General features: G+C 38.4%; 2 protein-coding genes across 3 annotated transcripts; both read right to left on the bottom strand.

Moving 5' to 3' along the window:
• Positions 1 to 1,417: 1,417 nt before the first annotated feature.
• Positions 1,418 to 5,570, bottom strand: hspa8 (heat shock protein 8). Its single transcript, XM_026181659.1, has 9 exons — positions 5,458 to 5,570; positions 4,278 to 4,487; positions 3,799 to 4,004; positions 3,553 to 3,705; positions 2,915 to 3,470; positions 2,620 to 2,822; positions 2,267 to 2,465; positions 1,955 to 2,187; positions 1,418 to 1,867 (listed from the first exon to the last, which is right to left on the bottom strand). Exons 2-9 carry the CDS (start codon positions 4,480 to 4,482, stop codon positions 1,670 to 1,672), a joined length of 1,953 nt encoding a protein of 650 aa, XP_026037444.1. The 5' UTR covers positions 4,483 to 4,487; positions 5,458 to 5,570; the 3' UTR covers positions 1,418 to 1,669.
• A 511-nt stretch (positions 5,571 to 6,081) lies between these two features.
• crtam (cytotoxic and regulatory T cell molecule) lies at positions 6,082 to 13,160 on the bottom strand. 2 transcript variants are annotated; one of them, XM_026182286.1, is made up of 10 exons: positions 13,103 to 13,160; positions 10,986 to 11,126; positions 10,699 to 10,851; positions 10,428 to 10,547; positions 9,517 to 9,672; positions 8,806 to 9,066; positions 7,716 to 7,781; positions 7,456 to 7,602; positions 7,186 to 7,272; positions 6,082 to 6,850 (listed from the first exon to the last, which is right to left on the bottom strand). In XM_026182286.1, the coding sequence occupies exons 1-10, from the start codon at positions 13,146 to 13,148 to the stop codon at positions 6,693 to 6,695; spliced, it is 1,335 nt and encodes a 444-aa protein (XP_026038071.1). In that variant the 5' UTR covers positions 13,149 to 13,160; the 3' UTR covers positions 6,082 to 6,692. The 2 variants fall into 2 exon arrangements, with proteins under 2 accessions (XP_026038071.1, XP_026038070.1); XM_026182285.1 differs by having other exon boundaries at positions 7,456 to 7,626.
• Positions 13,161 to 15,402: the final 2,242 nt, after the last annotated feature.

A 15,402-nucleotide genomic window follows, 5' to 3' on the forward strand; every position in this document is an offset into this window, starting at 1 on the left:
TTCTGCCGTCAAGGGCGATCATTGGTTAAATGTGATCATGTGACTGATGCAAGCCAGATCCTTTTATTTAGCAAAACTGTGATTATAGTATATATTATTGTTGAGGGGCACAGACAGGACTCCGCACGCACGCACACATAAAAAAATTAAACATTTTTTAAAAGTTTCCTCAACAAAAGGGCACTTTGGGCACCCATCAGGAAAGGGGCGGGTGCTCAAGCCCCTCCAGCCCCCCGCTCTGCACGTGCCTGCGATTCAGTACCAAATACGAAAGTGACTCAGATCGGATTTGTGCCGTTCACACTGTCCTACCATGATCGGATATGGGTCACATAGGGTCAAAACAGTCGGATTTGATGCGCTTTCGCCTGCAATGTGAACGTAGCCTAATAGAAGAGGTGCTGACATGCAGGCACAAAGAGTAGCCACAGACAGGGGAAAAGAGTGGAAAAATGTAATCAAACATAAGCTAATGGACTTCATTTGATTGGCCATTCTTGCAGGAAGTGAGAAGAACTGGGATGTACCAGTCTGTGTTTTTTGAGAGTTCTTTGCATAACCCATTGCACAAGGCCACTATGTCAATTCAAAGATTTGAAGATATTTGCAGTTTCTTGCACTTTGATGACAAGAGGACCAGAGCCTAAACAAACCACATGGCAGCTTTCTGCTACATATGGGGCCTGTTCCTGGTCAACTGCAGGCACAAATTCATCCTCACGTGATTGTGTTACAGTGGATGAACAACTTGTGCCTTTCAGAGGGAAGGACCCAGCTTCTGCAGTATATGCCGAACAAGCATACAAAAGTGATACAAGCGATACAAAAACTGCAGTTCCTTAAAATTAATAAAAATGCAAAGTGCCTCATGAGGAATACCTCAAATATAAAAATATTACAACTCTTCATTTTAAAGATTTTGAAGTACTAAGTTTACAGCAAAACACTGATTTTATTTGGGGTTATTTTTGACCCCATTTGTGGAAGAGTGTAGATATTCGTAGGCTGTGCATCCAAGGGTTAAAACATTGTTTTAGTAAATTTGTTATACAAAATGCTTATTTTCCTCCTTTTACCATTTAATAAATTGTCACTTAAAACTTAAAAAAAAAAAAAAAAAAAAAAAAAAAAAGCTGGAGTGTATTTGTTAGAAATGTTGAGCCCATTCTGTAGATTCATGTTCCATAGTGGTAAAGTAACAGGGAGGATACTTTCCCTGTTTACTTTGAACCTACCTACAGGTAAGCCATAGGAATTTCTAGTTTCATTTCACATTTGACAAAGAATCCTGAGAATTTCACAAATTAGTCAATAGAGCATTAAGACAGTGCCCACCCCACCCCAAGATATTTACAGATCCTACTTTGAGATAAATTAAGAGCTTCCAGTTTCAAGTTAGAAGTTAATGTACAACACATAAGGGTTGCAAGATTAATTTATTGTCAAGGCAGTTACATCTCCATACACAAAACACTTTGACATTTGAAGACTCTGCTCAATCATGCCAACTACAAGTTGTTCCCTTGCACCTGTGTTGCAAACAATGGCCATAAATGACATCTCTGAACCCTGTTTTTAGGTCATTAAATTTCACTCCTGCATTTTACTTGTTCTAGGAGGGTTACTTTATTAGAAAACACGTCAGGTAGCAGCTGGTATAGCTGAATGTTTAGTCGACCTCCTCAATGGTTGGTCCAGAGGATCCACCACCAGGAGCGGCACCACCGGCTCCAGGGAAGCCACCAGGCATGCCCTCTGGCATTCCTCCAGGCATACCTCCAGCACTCTGGTACAGCTTGGTAATGATAGGGTTGCACACCTTCTCCAGCTCCTTCTGTTGATGCTCATACTCGTCCTTCTCAGCAGTCTACAAAATATAGATATTGTATAAGCCCTTCATAGCAATTGATACTATTGTGATTTTTTTCTGGTGTGTGCTTGGGGGTGGGGTTACCTGGTTCTTATCCAGCCAGCTGATGACCTCATTGCACTTGTCCAAGATCTTCTGCTTGTCATCATCGCTGATCTTGCCGGCCAGCTTCTCATCCTCCACAGTGGACTTCATGTTGAAAGCATATGACTCCAGGCCGTTCTTAGCAGACACTTTGTCACGTTGAACATCATCTTCTGCCTTGTACTTCTCTGCTTCCTGAACCATGCGTTCAATATCCTCCTTGCTGAGCCGACCTAGAAGGACAGCAAAGAGTCACAAGTTGTGCCAGAATTTTGATGTCATCAATCAAAACTGTCATCAATCAAAACCCACCTTTGTCATTGGTGATGGTAATCTTGTTTTCCTTGCCAGTGCTCTTATCAACAGCAGAGACATTCATGATGCCATTGGCATCAATGTCAAATGTCACTTCAATCTGGGGAACGCCTCGAGGAGCAGGAGGGATTCCAGTTAGCTCAAATTTGCCCAGCAAATTGTTGTCCTTTGTCATGGCACGCTCACCCTCATAAACCTGTTGAAATAGAGGTCAGCCAATAATTTTTCCACTCCACATCTACACAAATGCTAATGTCTGACAACATGAGTCTCAATCTCTAGTGGAATGTGAATGGCAGAAATTAACATAACTTCAATTAAAAGGCCAAGATAAATAAGGCTACACTTACCTGGATGAGCACACCAGGCTGGTTATCAGAGTAAGTGGTGAAGGTTTGGGTCTGCTTGGTAGGAATTGTGGTGTTACGTTTAATCAGGACAGTCATAACACCTCCAGCAGTCTCGATACCCAGAGACAAAGGTGTGACATCCAGAAGGAGAAGGTCTTGCACATTCTCAGACTTGTCACCAGACAGGATGGCAGCCTGGACAGCTAAAAACAAAAAAAATTATTTCAAGATAACTAAATTCCGATTATAATAGGGCAGCTATCATCAGTAGCTTTTTTCTCCTCTGAAAACTTACCAGCTCCATAGGCCACAGCTTCATCTGGATTAATGCTCTTGTTGAGCTCCTTTCCATTGAAGAAATCCTGGAGAAGTTTCTGGATCTTCGGGATACGGGTGGAGCCACCAACCAATACAATGTCATGAATCTGCCCTTTATCCATCTTGGCATCGCGGAGTGACTTCTCCACAGGATCCAGGGTGCCACGGAAGAGGTCAGCATTGAGCTCCTCAAATCGAGCCCTTGTGATGGAGGTGTAGAAGTCAACTCCTTCATACAAAGAGTCGATTTCAATACTGGCCTGTGTGCTGGAAGACAGGGTGCGCTTTGCCCTCTCGCAAGCAGTGCGCAGACGACGGACAGCCCTCTTGTTGTCACTGATGTCCTTTTTGTACTTGCGCTTGAACTCTGCAATGAAGTGGTTGACCATGCGGTTATCAAAGTCCTCCCCACCAAGATGAGTATCACCAGCAGTGGATTTGACCTCAAAGATACCATCCTCAATGGTCAAGATGGATACATCGAAGGTGCCACCACCAAGATCAAATATGAGAACATTCCTCTCTGATCCAACCTGAGAACAGATTTGATAGTGCTTAAGAACAGACAGTTAACAAAAAAGTAGTATAATCCAGAATAAATTTTTACCCATTTACCTTTTTGTCCAACCCATAAGCAATGGCAGCTGCAGTGGGCTCATTGATGATGCGCAGAACATTCAGGCCAGAGATAGTGCCAGCATCCTTTGTGGCCTGACGCTGAGAGTCATTGAAGTAAGCGGGCACTGTGATTACAGCGTTGTTGACAGTCTGAAATGTAAAAAAAAAAAAAAATATGGACATTAAATTGATGAGTCATGTGAAAACTTGCGACTATTCCACAAAGGAAAATTCAGAGCATACTTTTCCGAGGTAGGCTTCAGCAATCTCCTTCATCTTTGTCAGCACCATGGAGGAAATCTCCTCTGGGTAGAATGATTTTGATTCACCCTTGTACTCAACTTGAACTTTAGGGCGACTATTGTCATTGATGACATTAAATGGCCAGTGCTTCATGTCTGATTGCACAACTGTATCGTCAAACCTCCGGCCAATAAGGCGTTTGGCATCTGAAAGAGAAAGTTATATTTAGTTATTTTTTTTAAAAAGATGCAATACACTTCTGCAATAGTCATATCATTCTTCCCTCAAATCCACAAGGCTCAAGACTGGTCTTTAACAGAGATGAGTTGCTTCAAGACAAGCTCATGGGTGGTAAAACTGAGGCGTTAACTTAATTTGGTTGATGAATACCAATTTTTTCAAGGTGTCCTACCTTGAAAAAAAATTGGTATTCATCAACCAAATTGACTTTTACTGTTAAGTAAAATTTTAACCCTTACCGAAGACTGTGTTTGTGGGGTTCATGGCAACCTGATTCTTGGCTGCGTCGCCGATCAACCTCTCGGTATCTGTGAAGGCCACATAACTGGGTGTGGTCCTGTTGCCCTGGTCATTGGCAATAATTTCAACTTTGCCATGCTGGAACACACCAACACAGGAGTAGGTGGTCCCAAGATCAATACCAACTGCTGGTCCCTTTGACATGTTTCCTAAAGAAATGCAAGAACAGTGTTACATTTATATTGGTCTTCTAGTTACCTGTAACTTTTTTACTTCAATCCTTTATAACATGCTTAATGTCAAATTCAATTGAACAACTACATTTTACCCAATTATTCAATTTAAGGCAATTTAGACTAATAGAACTAGAATGTACAACAAAAACATATGGTTTTAGTTGATTTGCTTTAATTATCCTTCAAGTTTAATTTAGAGTTGTCTTTTAAATTTATATTGATTATATAAATTTGATTAAGAGCTTTTATTTTCCCCTTGGCCATAAAACATTAAGCATTTTAACAACGTTATTGGGCTAACAAACCCCAATTCCAACAACCCACCCACTTACAGAAAAAAAATGAAGGAACCCGCCTTGAAAGAGCATGGCTCATGGCCAAGCAATAGCCATGCGTCAGTCATAAATCACGTGCACAGCAAACTGGTACAACCGGAAATCTAAAAGCTAGAGTGCTTTGATACTAAAACTATTGTATTAAAATGTGTCTAAAGCACAAGAAAATATTTAAAGAATTAAATCTGAAAAGATTTACAAAACCTTTTACTTTTGCTCTAGAGTAAAAAAAAAACAACAAAAAAAACAAAAACCGGAAGCCTGTATATTCTGGGTATCCGGGTAGCTTAACAGTTGTTCGAGAACATTCTCGAACGCGTCAGGATTTCTCCACCCCCCCTCCCCCTCCGCCATTATATAGCCTTAATGCAGCATTTGAGTCGATGATTACGCCTCGATAACAATGATATGAATACTTTCACCTTCATAATTCACTATGCGATACATATTTGTTAATAAAATAACCGTCAAGCATTTAACACGAGGAGAAAATTCAGCATTCCCCAGTGAACATGCACATCAGTCATACATAAAGCAAATCCTGCCAGCAAATTCAACTAATATACTAGAACTTTTTGTTAACACCAATGTATTTCAGAATGACTTACCGAGTTACTGAACTGAGGTTGACTGTGGGTATTGTTGGGCTGGAATGGACTAGCGCCACGGTGACTCAACCCTGCCGGTATGAGAAGCGAAAGGAGGTTGAACCTTTAGCCGAACCCTTTATATCACCGGCACAGCATCCAATCGGCGCAGTCACTGAGTCTTTCCTCATCGGTTCACCAATGAGGCTTTGGTGAACCGATGACGCGAGACACAATCCATCCCACTTCCTGCTTTATTGTGACTGCTTCATAATGGTTGTGAATACCCGCATGCCATAAGATGGAAGCTTTGTGTGAAGTGTAGAAGGCAAATCATCTCTCTCTTCTTTTTTTTTTAGATTTTACCGTTAAGTATGTCAGTCATGTTCGGTGCTTGATTTGGCTTCTGTTTTTTGTAAGCTACATAACGCTCTTTAAGTTCATACATAATTGATATATTATGGAGCTATTTTTTAAAATATGCATATAGACCTTAGTGTTATATTACCGTATTAATGCTCGACACGTTTTCAGAGACAAAGCCACAGAGTGCTGATAATATGTATATGATATGAATGTTTCCCATAGCCTGTTATCTATGCTCAAAAACAATATATTATAGCAAAATATAATTTATTGCTACATGTTCAACCCAAACATACAAAATATATACATACAAGGCAACATATATGCTATATTCACACAGTATATATTACAGATATTATGTTGCCACATTTGATCCTGTGTAGACATTCAAACAGTTCATTAGGAACACCTGCAGACATGCTTATTCTTGCTGATGCTGGTCATCCGCCAGTCATATAGCAGCAGTGCTATCTACTATTGTAAATACAGGTCAGGTGCGTTACATATAATGTTCACATATGTTTATGAGATCTTCTACTGACCATTACACACAGGAAATCTAACCCTCATGAACATAACAGTGAGTTCAGTGGACTTCGGTAGCTGTAGCAATGTAACAGAATGAAAACAAGGATAAAAGTACAGTAGACAAATGATGTGATGAATAATGTCAACATAATGTAGATACTTTAAGTCGTTTTTTTCAACATCTTGTGGCATTCATGGCACCAAGAACTGATGCTGCTGAAGATCAAAGGTAGGTTCTACCTACCATAAGTAAGCACATATTCCTAACAATAATAAGTGAATGATTGCCCTGTATTCTGCCATGCAAGTGCAGAAAAAAATGGAAAATTGCTGATATCATGAAAACTGTGTTTTCAAGACAGTTATAGCGATGTCTCCTTCGCATCACATTTGGCTAAAGTTTGTGCTGTAGTTTGATGTTGAGAAGTTGTTGCTGTGATCACAGCTGTGTTTTGCACTGAAGTCATCGTCTTTGCTGGTTCTTCAACAACATACTGTGTGAAGGCTGTATTGAAGAGGCCTGTAACAATAAAGAATACCAATAAATATCCCATTTTCTCTTTTAAGATAGGATAAGGCAGTTTTTACAGTGTACTGGGCAAAATGTGTCAATGAAAGCACTCCCTGACCATTAACTGGGATTCAAAATATGTAAAGGTTAATTGGATTTTTGAGTTTGAGTTCCCTAAGTAAGTGAACTTTATCCTCTGGTTGACAAGTGTGCTGTTTCTCTAAGCTGCCAACATGACCCTAGTCATGTTTTAGCAAATGCTACATTTTATAATATTCACATTTAAACAGAAGGTATAATACAGTCATAGATGCAAACAACCATCTAATTAAAAGGTTTTGTACCTCTTCTCCGTTGTGCTTGTGAGGTCTTTTCTTCATGGCTTGATTTAGATTTACTGCTCTCCTCTGATGGATTAGAGTCTTCATTTTCTGTAACAATAAAAACTGTCAAATCTTTTGTAAGATAAATAAAAATACATTTAGATCACAATTCCTGAAAGTACAACACACTTGCTGCAAGAATGTATGATTTTTAGCCAGACTATAGTCAAGTAAAATTGTAAATAACAGCAACTTTAGTCTGACATCAAACAGAAAACGTGACCTGCTTACCTCTTTTCCAGGCAATGTGTGCTCTCCTCAGCTTGATAGCAAAAAAAATGACGACCACTAGAAGGCCACAGATCAGGCATGTCACTAGCAAGACCAGCAATGATGAATTTTCTTGGTCTTTTCTATGCATGTTTAAGTCAAAATTCCCTGGAAATAGAGAAAACCCCGAACCTTAAGGATTTTAAAACACATGGTGTTCTCTGTGATTCTCAGAGAAGAGGAACTGTTATTTTAACTATTCAAGCTGAGTGTAAATGTACCTGTTGTGTTACTGTCCATGTTATCAATGGTGATGTTCTCTGTGGTTTCAGGGGAATATGTCCAGCCTTTAAAGGTGTAGTAAAGAAAAGAGGTACAATAATTAACACAGACTCTATGAAGCTACTACAGTCCAGGTCTATTATGTTTTTCAAATGGAACCATTTTTTTGTAGTTTTCCAGAGTAACCAATAGGTGGCATCAAACACACATATTTGAAGAACCTGTTGGGCCTACTGCCTCAATGGTGTCATTGCTTACCCTGTTTGAACACGATAGGACTTTTTTTTAAATTAATTTTTAGTGTTTGTTTTTTTTTTACAGTAATTTTCTGAATATATAAAGCTCAGGTAACATGCGAAAATGGAAGACAAATAACTGTTTTGCACACATTCTGCTTAAATTTTAATATTACACTGAATTTACTGTGTGAGTAAATTCACACATATATAGTGCATTTCTAACCAATTACATGTCAGTAGTGTTCAAGGTTTGAAACACTGAAGACAGAAGACGTAAACTGCTTTTTTTGGAGCATATCTGACGATCAGAGCAGATATGCTCTCGGAACAGTTTTTGTTTGCCCACAGAGCTGCAGCCTCCCAATCAGTGAATACATCTAACATGACAGAGTTTCATATAGCTCAAGCTCTCCATTGCAGGAAACACATCTGGTGTTATATCAACCACAGTAGTGGTTAAGAGACCTTTTAGACACTGTATGTGATCACTCTTGTTTCCACCCCATAGGCTCACAGTTAGTGTAATATGCTAAACACACAATACTAAGCAGTAACAAAGAGATGTATTGTAGGCTAATTTCTCCACTAAAGTTCACTTTCCTTTTTAGCAGATCGAGGGATTTAAGTTTCATTTAAAATATGATGTATGGCATAACTTAAAATGTAAAATGGGGTTTTATTCATTGTGAACTAAATAAAATGTATTTCTTTTTAAAACTTCCATTTCTCCACTACTTTCTTTTGTGTCCCTAAGCTCATCCTAAGGTGTGTTATCTAATATGAAACCTTATGTTTCTTGAAATCCACGGGGCATAAAAAACAAATAAAAATGCAGACAGTTTCCACTCACCACTAGTGCTGAGATGTGGGTCTGTAGGGCCTGTAACAGGGATCTGAGGAGATCTAGTGATAGACATCTCTGGGTCACTGGTGGAAGCCTGCAGACTGGAGGGAACCGTTGAGCTCTCTGATAAGGGCTTGTTCTCATTTCTTGTGGTGGAGTACACTGCTGTTCTATTATGTCTGATCCACATGGTTGTTGTCCCTGGCACTTTTGTTGATTCTTTAACAGTATGTGGACTGACTGTGGATGTGTGGTGGGATCCTTTTGCTGTGACAGAAATTGGACTTGTGTTACTACTGAGTAGAAACAACACTCAGTTCAGAGAAAGTTAAAATTCATGATGTCATGAAAACTATCTGCAAATCACACTTCATTTTTATTAGAATAGAGGAAACTAGATTTTTTTAACAACACAGAATGGGGAAATTACGTGGATTTGCCATTTTTTTTGTTTTTATTTTTGGTCAGACAGTTTCACAGTCTGGTTCTATGGACTGTTTTGTGGCGCAGTTCATGAGTTAAAAACCCCAGTGCTTTCCCTGTTCTGTGACGACACAACTACACAGTCACTGTTCCTCAAATTGAACATTTTATGTAGAAGTTATTCACTGTACACAAGTCATGGATAATAAAATGGATGATTTTACTCTTTTAATGTTTAAAACTGTTGCTATAATGTGGTGGTGTTGAAAAACTAAATGAATGAAATATACTCACAGCCTCGTCTAATTTTTACAAAGTTCATCAGATGTTTTGATTTCAATGCAGGGTGACGAACAAGACACTTCACAGTAACTCTTTTCTCTACTGAGAGAATTTCAATCATCCCAGTGGAGATGTATTTTTTAGCTTCCTGTTGGAATTGGTTACGAGCTGTAAAATGGGATAGATGTCATTAGCATCGATTGCATCAACTTACACCATCACAAATGCAACACTTGATCAAATCAACCCTTTGTAACGGAAACTACTCTTCTGTGGAATTCAAAATAAAATTCAAAATCCCCCTTGTTTAAAGTCTTTTTTTTTAAAAACATTTGAACGTTGTTCAGTCTCATCATAGTAGCAAAGATTCCAGAAAGTGTGGGTCATGCTATCATCATCACATGAGCCCACTCACTGGTTGCTGTCACTAATTTTAATACACCTACAAATGTCTAAATTCCGCAACGTAAGTGTTAACACCCATGTTAACCTAACCCTAACCCATCCATCCACTCTTAACTGCTGTGGTTTTAAGCACAGTAGTTAAGTTTTAGGAAGAATACATTGCATTTATTATCAAAAAGAATCAACCTTTCCTAGTATCAAATAAATTCACTTTTTGTGCTTATTCCTAGTTAACTGCTCTTAATTGAATTGAATTGAGTTCACAATATACATGTAACTTTTTTTATTTTTATCTATGTATAGAAATTAGCAAACATTTGTTTGCCAATTATGTATCATAAAACATTTTATGATACATAAATATGAGTAATCAGCAAGGGAATGATATCAAAATGGCATCCCCTTGTGTAGTCACCTCAATTCAGCTTTTTGGAAAATCCACTGGGAAAAATCCTGATTGAAGGGCAATTTTTCTAACTAACACCTCAAACTATCATTCTCACTTTCTTCCAACTTACCAAGAAATTCTGACCCATCGTCGATTTTCCAAGAAATCTGAGGAGCAAAGTGGTTCCCCACAGCAGTGCATTTTATGACAGTCTTTCCTTCATGCTTTGTTTTTGACATTTTGGGATAACCTTCAAAAGAATCACAAAAGACAAAGTTTTATGAAACAAGATCAACACAGTGGTAATTGTTTTGGTAATTAGTATAACTGTCAAAGTCTGATCCCATCGCTAGTAAAGATGTGAAAAGAAAGTAAAAAGAAAGACGTAAGATAATATTTACCCAACACTGTCACCTCCACTATCTTCTCTGTTATTTGGTCTCCATAATGAGAACATGTGTAATTGCCTCCATCGTTAAATTTGACGCTGGAAACACTGATGGAGAATTTTGACTCAGACAGTGTGTCGATTCTGTAGCGTTTGTCCTTTAAGGCTGGAAACAATTTATTTAAAGTTATTTAATGTTTGCCTTTCACCAAAGGTTGTTTGAATTTTGGCCCAAACATTTGCCACTTTTTAAGTTTTTGTTTTTACATTCATTACTGTGACTGAATATGCCATTTTCACCTTGATTGTGATTGAAGAACATAACAAATCCTTCAGGGTTTTTCCAGTCCACATTGGTCTTGTCAGCATTGGTAACAGGACAGCTTAAGCTGAGGTTCTCACCTTCCATGACCGTCACATGCTGCAATACTGCAAGTGAAACTGCAATAAAATAAAAGGAAGTTTGACTTTGTTAAAGTTTCTTTGAGAACGAAATGTGCATAACACATTTCCTAACATGGTAAAAACAAGTGAGCAACCATCTGCTGAAATTAAAAAGTCAGTGGCACACATACAGATGTCCAAGTTAAGTTTTAAACAGTTCAGTTAAACTTTTCACAGTCTGACTCATCTGCCACCACCTCTGCCACTGGCCTGTCACTGTGTATATATACAGTAGGTGTGTGGAGGAGGTGTGACAGGAAAAAAATGCTGTTCATTGCAGCTACAAAATAAGCAGCCCCCCTGTTATACATCTGATGCATTTCTGTTCTAACAGGAAGTAATGTGGTCAGTGCTTTCAAGGTGAAAGAGAAAGTAGGGCGGGTGTGAGGAAAAAATATATATTTGCTGTAGGTTGTTCATGGGGCCTTTGGGGGCTTTTTCTTTTCTGTGGGTTTCAAATAACACACGGAAAACACATTTGTTGGGGGCACACTGACACCACTGCAGAGGTCATAAAGCTATTTTTGCAGTTTGTGTGCTAGTCATGCCATTACATCAACTGACAACCACCAATATTTGTATTGATGACTTTTCATCAGTACAGTCATTTTTATGTCCCTCAAGGCTTTGGTTGTCTCTGTTTCTTTTTTAATTTTATTTGTATTGCCTGATCAATACAGAAAATGTAATTTCTCAGTAAGTTCTTAATGCTAACTAAAATATATACATTGTATACTGTGTATGTTACGTTGTTTGCTCTTATGCAAAGCTAAAGCCAGTCTCCTTTGTCTATTTTGTCTCATTATAAGGTTTTCATCTGTATCATTCCATTACTGACAACTATTAAAGGGTCAGTCTACATATATACTCTATGTCATAGAAGAAACTGTCCTAAAGAACTTTCATTTTATGTCAGTCATTTAACAGAGTTGAGAAGTTGTGAACTGGTTCAACATACAACCCCAGTTCCAACAATGCCAGGGTACTGTAACATGTGAATAAAACACAATGCAACAATTTGACGCCACAAACCCTCATCTTATTTACAACAGAACAAAAACAATAACATATTAAAACTGAGAAAATCTATCATTTTAATAAAAAAAAAAATACAACTCTCTTAAGAGCTGTCCATAAACATAGGAGGACTTAAGGGAGCAGTTACTGGACTTTGGGGGAGGAATGTTATCCTGTTCTTTTATGACAGGATTATAGCTACTCCTGGGACTTCTTTGTTGTATTTTTTGTTTCACGATATGCTACATGTTCTCAACAGGTGAAAGGTCAGGATCCTGGTAGGCCAGTTCACCCAGACCTCCTCCTATCAAGCCAAGCTGTTTTACATGCTTTTAATAGCACTAATGGTGTCTTACCAGATGTGCTACGCATAGAGACTAATGTATTGCACGATAGAGCTTTAACCTGCATTTATGGCAAACACAAACACAGTGATAGGAAGTGTTCCTAAGTAATGTTGCTCCCATCAAATTCAAAATGAGCTTATTATTTTTATGAAATTGTACAAAGTTTCAGTATAAACAATTGATATGTTTTCTATGTTCTACTGTGCATACAATATGGGTTTAGCAGATTTCCAAATTACTGCATTCAGTTTATATTTACAATTTATGCAGCATCCCAACTTTCTAGGTTCAGTTGATGTGAACATGAGCAAACAGAAATCCAAATGCAAATTCCTCTAATGCATAACTAATGAAACAGAGTCTTTTACTGAAAATTGAAGCACTTTCTGTGTGAAATATGAGAGCTTGTAATTGTACCATAATTTTCTCTATATAATAAATCATCTAAATGTAAAAGATCACAAACAGCCTCAGAAGGAAGTTGTTTACTCCAAGGCATAGTCATCCTCACTGTGTTCATCTGCTTTTTCCAGTCATGTAGGTTACGATCCTATTTCAGCACTTATCAGATCGAACACTGCCAAAGAGTGTAAAAAGTCAAACACTCACCCTCAATGTACAGCACAAAGACGCTAAGCACAAGTTTTAGTTCCATCTCTGTCACGAAGAAACACACTGACTCTGGTGCACTTCCTCATCACTCATCTATATGTACTCTACTATGGGACCTTCCATGACATCACAGCTCTGTGGTTTCCCCTAACTTTTTGATTTGAGAGATTCTCATGTGACTCCTTACAGTAGAAGTGGAAGCTGACCATGATTGCATTTTATTCCTGTTTGTAGTTTTGCTGCCAAACATGAGTTGAATGTTGAATTTACAACTATCTATCTTGTGGATGGCTGTGGTTCATCAGAGCATGAATGTTACATAGAAAGTGTGAAAATGACATGTTGTAAAAAGTGCTTTGAGTATTTAAATAGAGTAGAAGAGCACTATATAAGGATCAGTCCAGTTACCATTTATAGTAAAAGACCTGAGACAAAATTATCCTTCCTTATTTTCCAAAATTATGTTAATTCTGGAATTAGTAACTCTGGAAACAGTAGAGATGCTTTATCAACCAAGTAGCCAGCTAGTACCTAACATTAGTAACTGTGGTTTGAACACAGTTACTAAACTTCAGGTTGAATTGCCACTGCAGTTTTAACTCACACATCAACAAGATTAACAACTTGCCACCAATCTGTGGCTTACTAAGAGGAAATGGCTACTTTCTAAAGCAAAAGATGTTTGAGTTGGAAACTTGTGTCAGGTGGGTACCGAGGGGAAAATGAAAGCCATAGCCCTCATGGTTTTATGATGTTTTCCACTGTAGACTCGACACAAACATTTACTGAATTTAGTCAGATCAAAAATGTGGTATTGCAGTAATTAGGTGCCATTACAGTCTCCAGAAGAAAATGGAAGAATAATTTAAAAGCAAATGCAGAAACATACTTGTACTCACTAACTATATATAGAAGTGGAAACAAACCTGTGTGAATTTCTTTTGGGGAGGTTTTACTATGTGTCATATAAGTCAGGTTGCTTAAAATGTTATATCAAGCAGTAACTTAAAACATTTATCACATTCTGTTCACTTGTATGTGAACACAGAAATTAAATGCCTCTTACCCACTCTTAAAAGAACAACAGGAGAGGAATGGTCTTAGGGTCAGTCATCAAGTATGTTAAATCCTGAAAGACAAAAAAGTTAACTGGATAGAACACATAATTTACAAATCATTCACTCTGTAAAACTCAGCATGGGGTTCAGTGTTGCCTAAATATCCTCATTAACTTAACAACAGTGTAGCGACATAGAGGGGTTCACGGTTCACAGTCATACTAGGTTAACTGGTGATTCTAAATTGAATGCAGGTGTAAATACTGTAAATGGGAAATGGACTGGATTTATTTGGGCTCGGAAAAGGGTGGAGTCCCAACTCTGGGTCAGGACACCCTGGAGAGATTATATCTCTCGGGTGGCCTGGGAATGCCTTCTTGTTTCCCCAGACAAGCTGGAGGAAGTGGCTGGGGAGAGGGAGGTCTAGGCTTGTTTGCTTGGGCTACTGCCCCCGCGACCCGGCCCCAGATAATCGGAAGAAGATGGACAAAAGACTTTTTCTTTTGGATGGTAAATGTACTGGTTCTTTTCTACTCTGACCAGACAAAGCGCTTTACACAGCTTGGCTAATTCACTCTTTCACACCCACTGGCACAAGCACTTTTCTCTAAGTGCCTTCTAACATCGACATGCATTCATACTCCAATGGATGCATCTGACAGCAATTTGGGGCTAGTTTCTTGGCCCACAGTATCTTGCCCGAGAACAGGCATGGCAGTAATCAGGCCTGGATGTGGCTAGAGAAATTGAACTCAGGTTTCCAAAGATGTGATGCCCCACAGTTTTTTTTTTATGTTATAATGGGGGCGCGCAATCATTTTTTTTTACACAGGGTCATGTAAGTTTGGATTTTTTTCCCCCTTAATAATAAACACCTTCATTTTGAAACTACATTTTGTGTTTATTTGTGTTATCTTTGTCTCATATTTAAATTTGTTTGGTGAGAAACATACAAAAAAATAGGAAATCAGGAAGGTGCCATACACCTTTTCACACCACTGTATATAGAAAAAGCACAGAAAAAAGTGCTCGTTTGAATAGCTGAATTAGGTAAGTTGTATAAAGTAGTGTGCACAGGTGCCCCATTTACCAATAGAGCAGGGTTTTCAGTTATTAAAGCCAGACATGAAACCAGACAGACCTACAAACAAGCAGCAACTAAAGGTGGCCTAGTAGAGTATCTCAAGAGAGGAAATGCAGCAGTTGTTATCTGCCAAAGATCGTTATCTAAGTATCAAG

The sequence above is a fragment of the Astatotilapia calliptera genome, chromosome 10 (genome assembly GCF_900246225.1).
Source record: "Astatotilapia calliptera chromosome 10, fAstCal1.2, whole genome shotgun sequence".
NCBI classification, from domain to species: Eukaryota; Metazoa; Chordata; class Actinopteri; order Cichliformes; family Cichlidae; genus Astatotilapia; species Astatotilapia calliptera.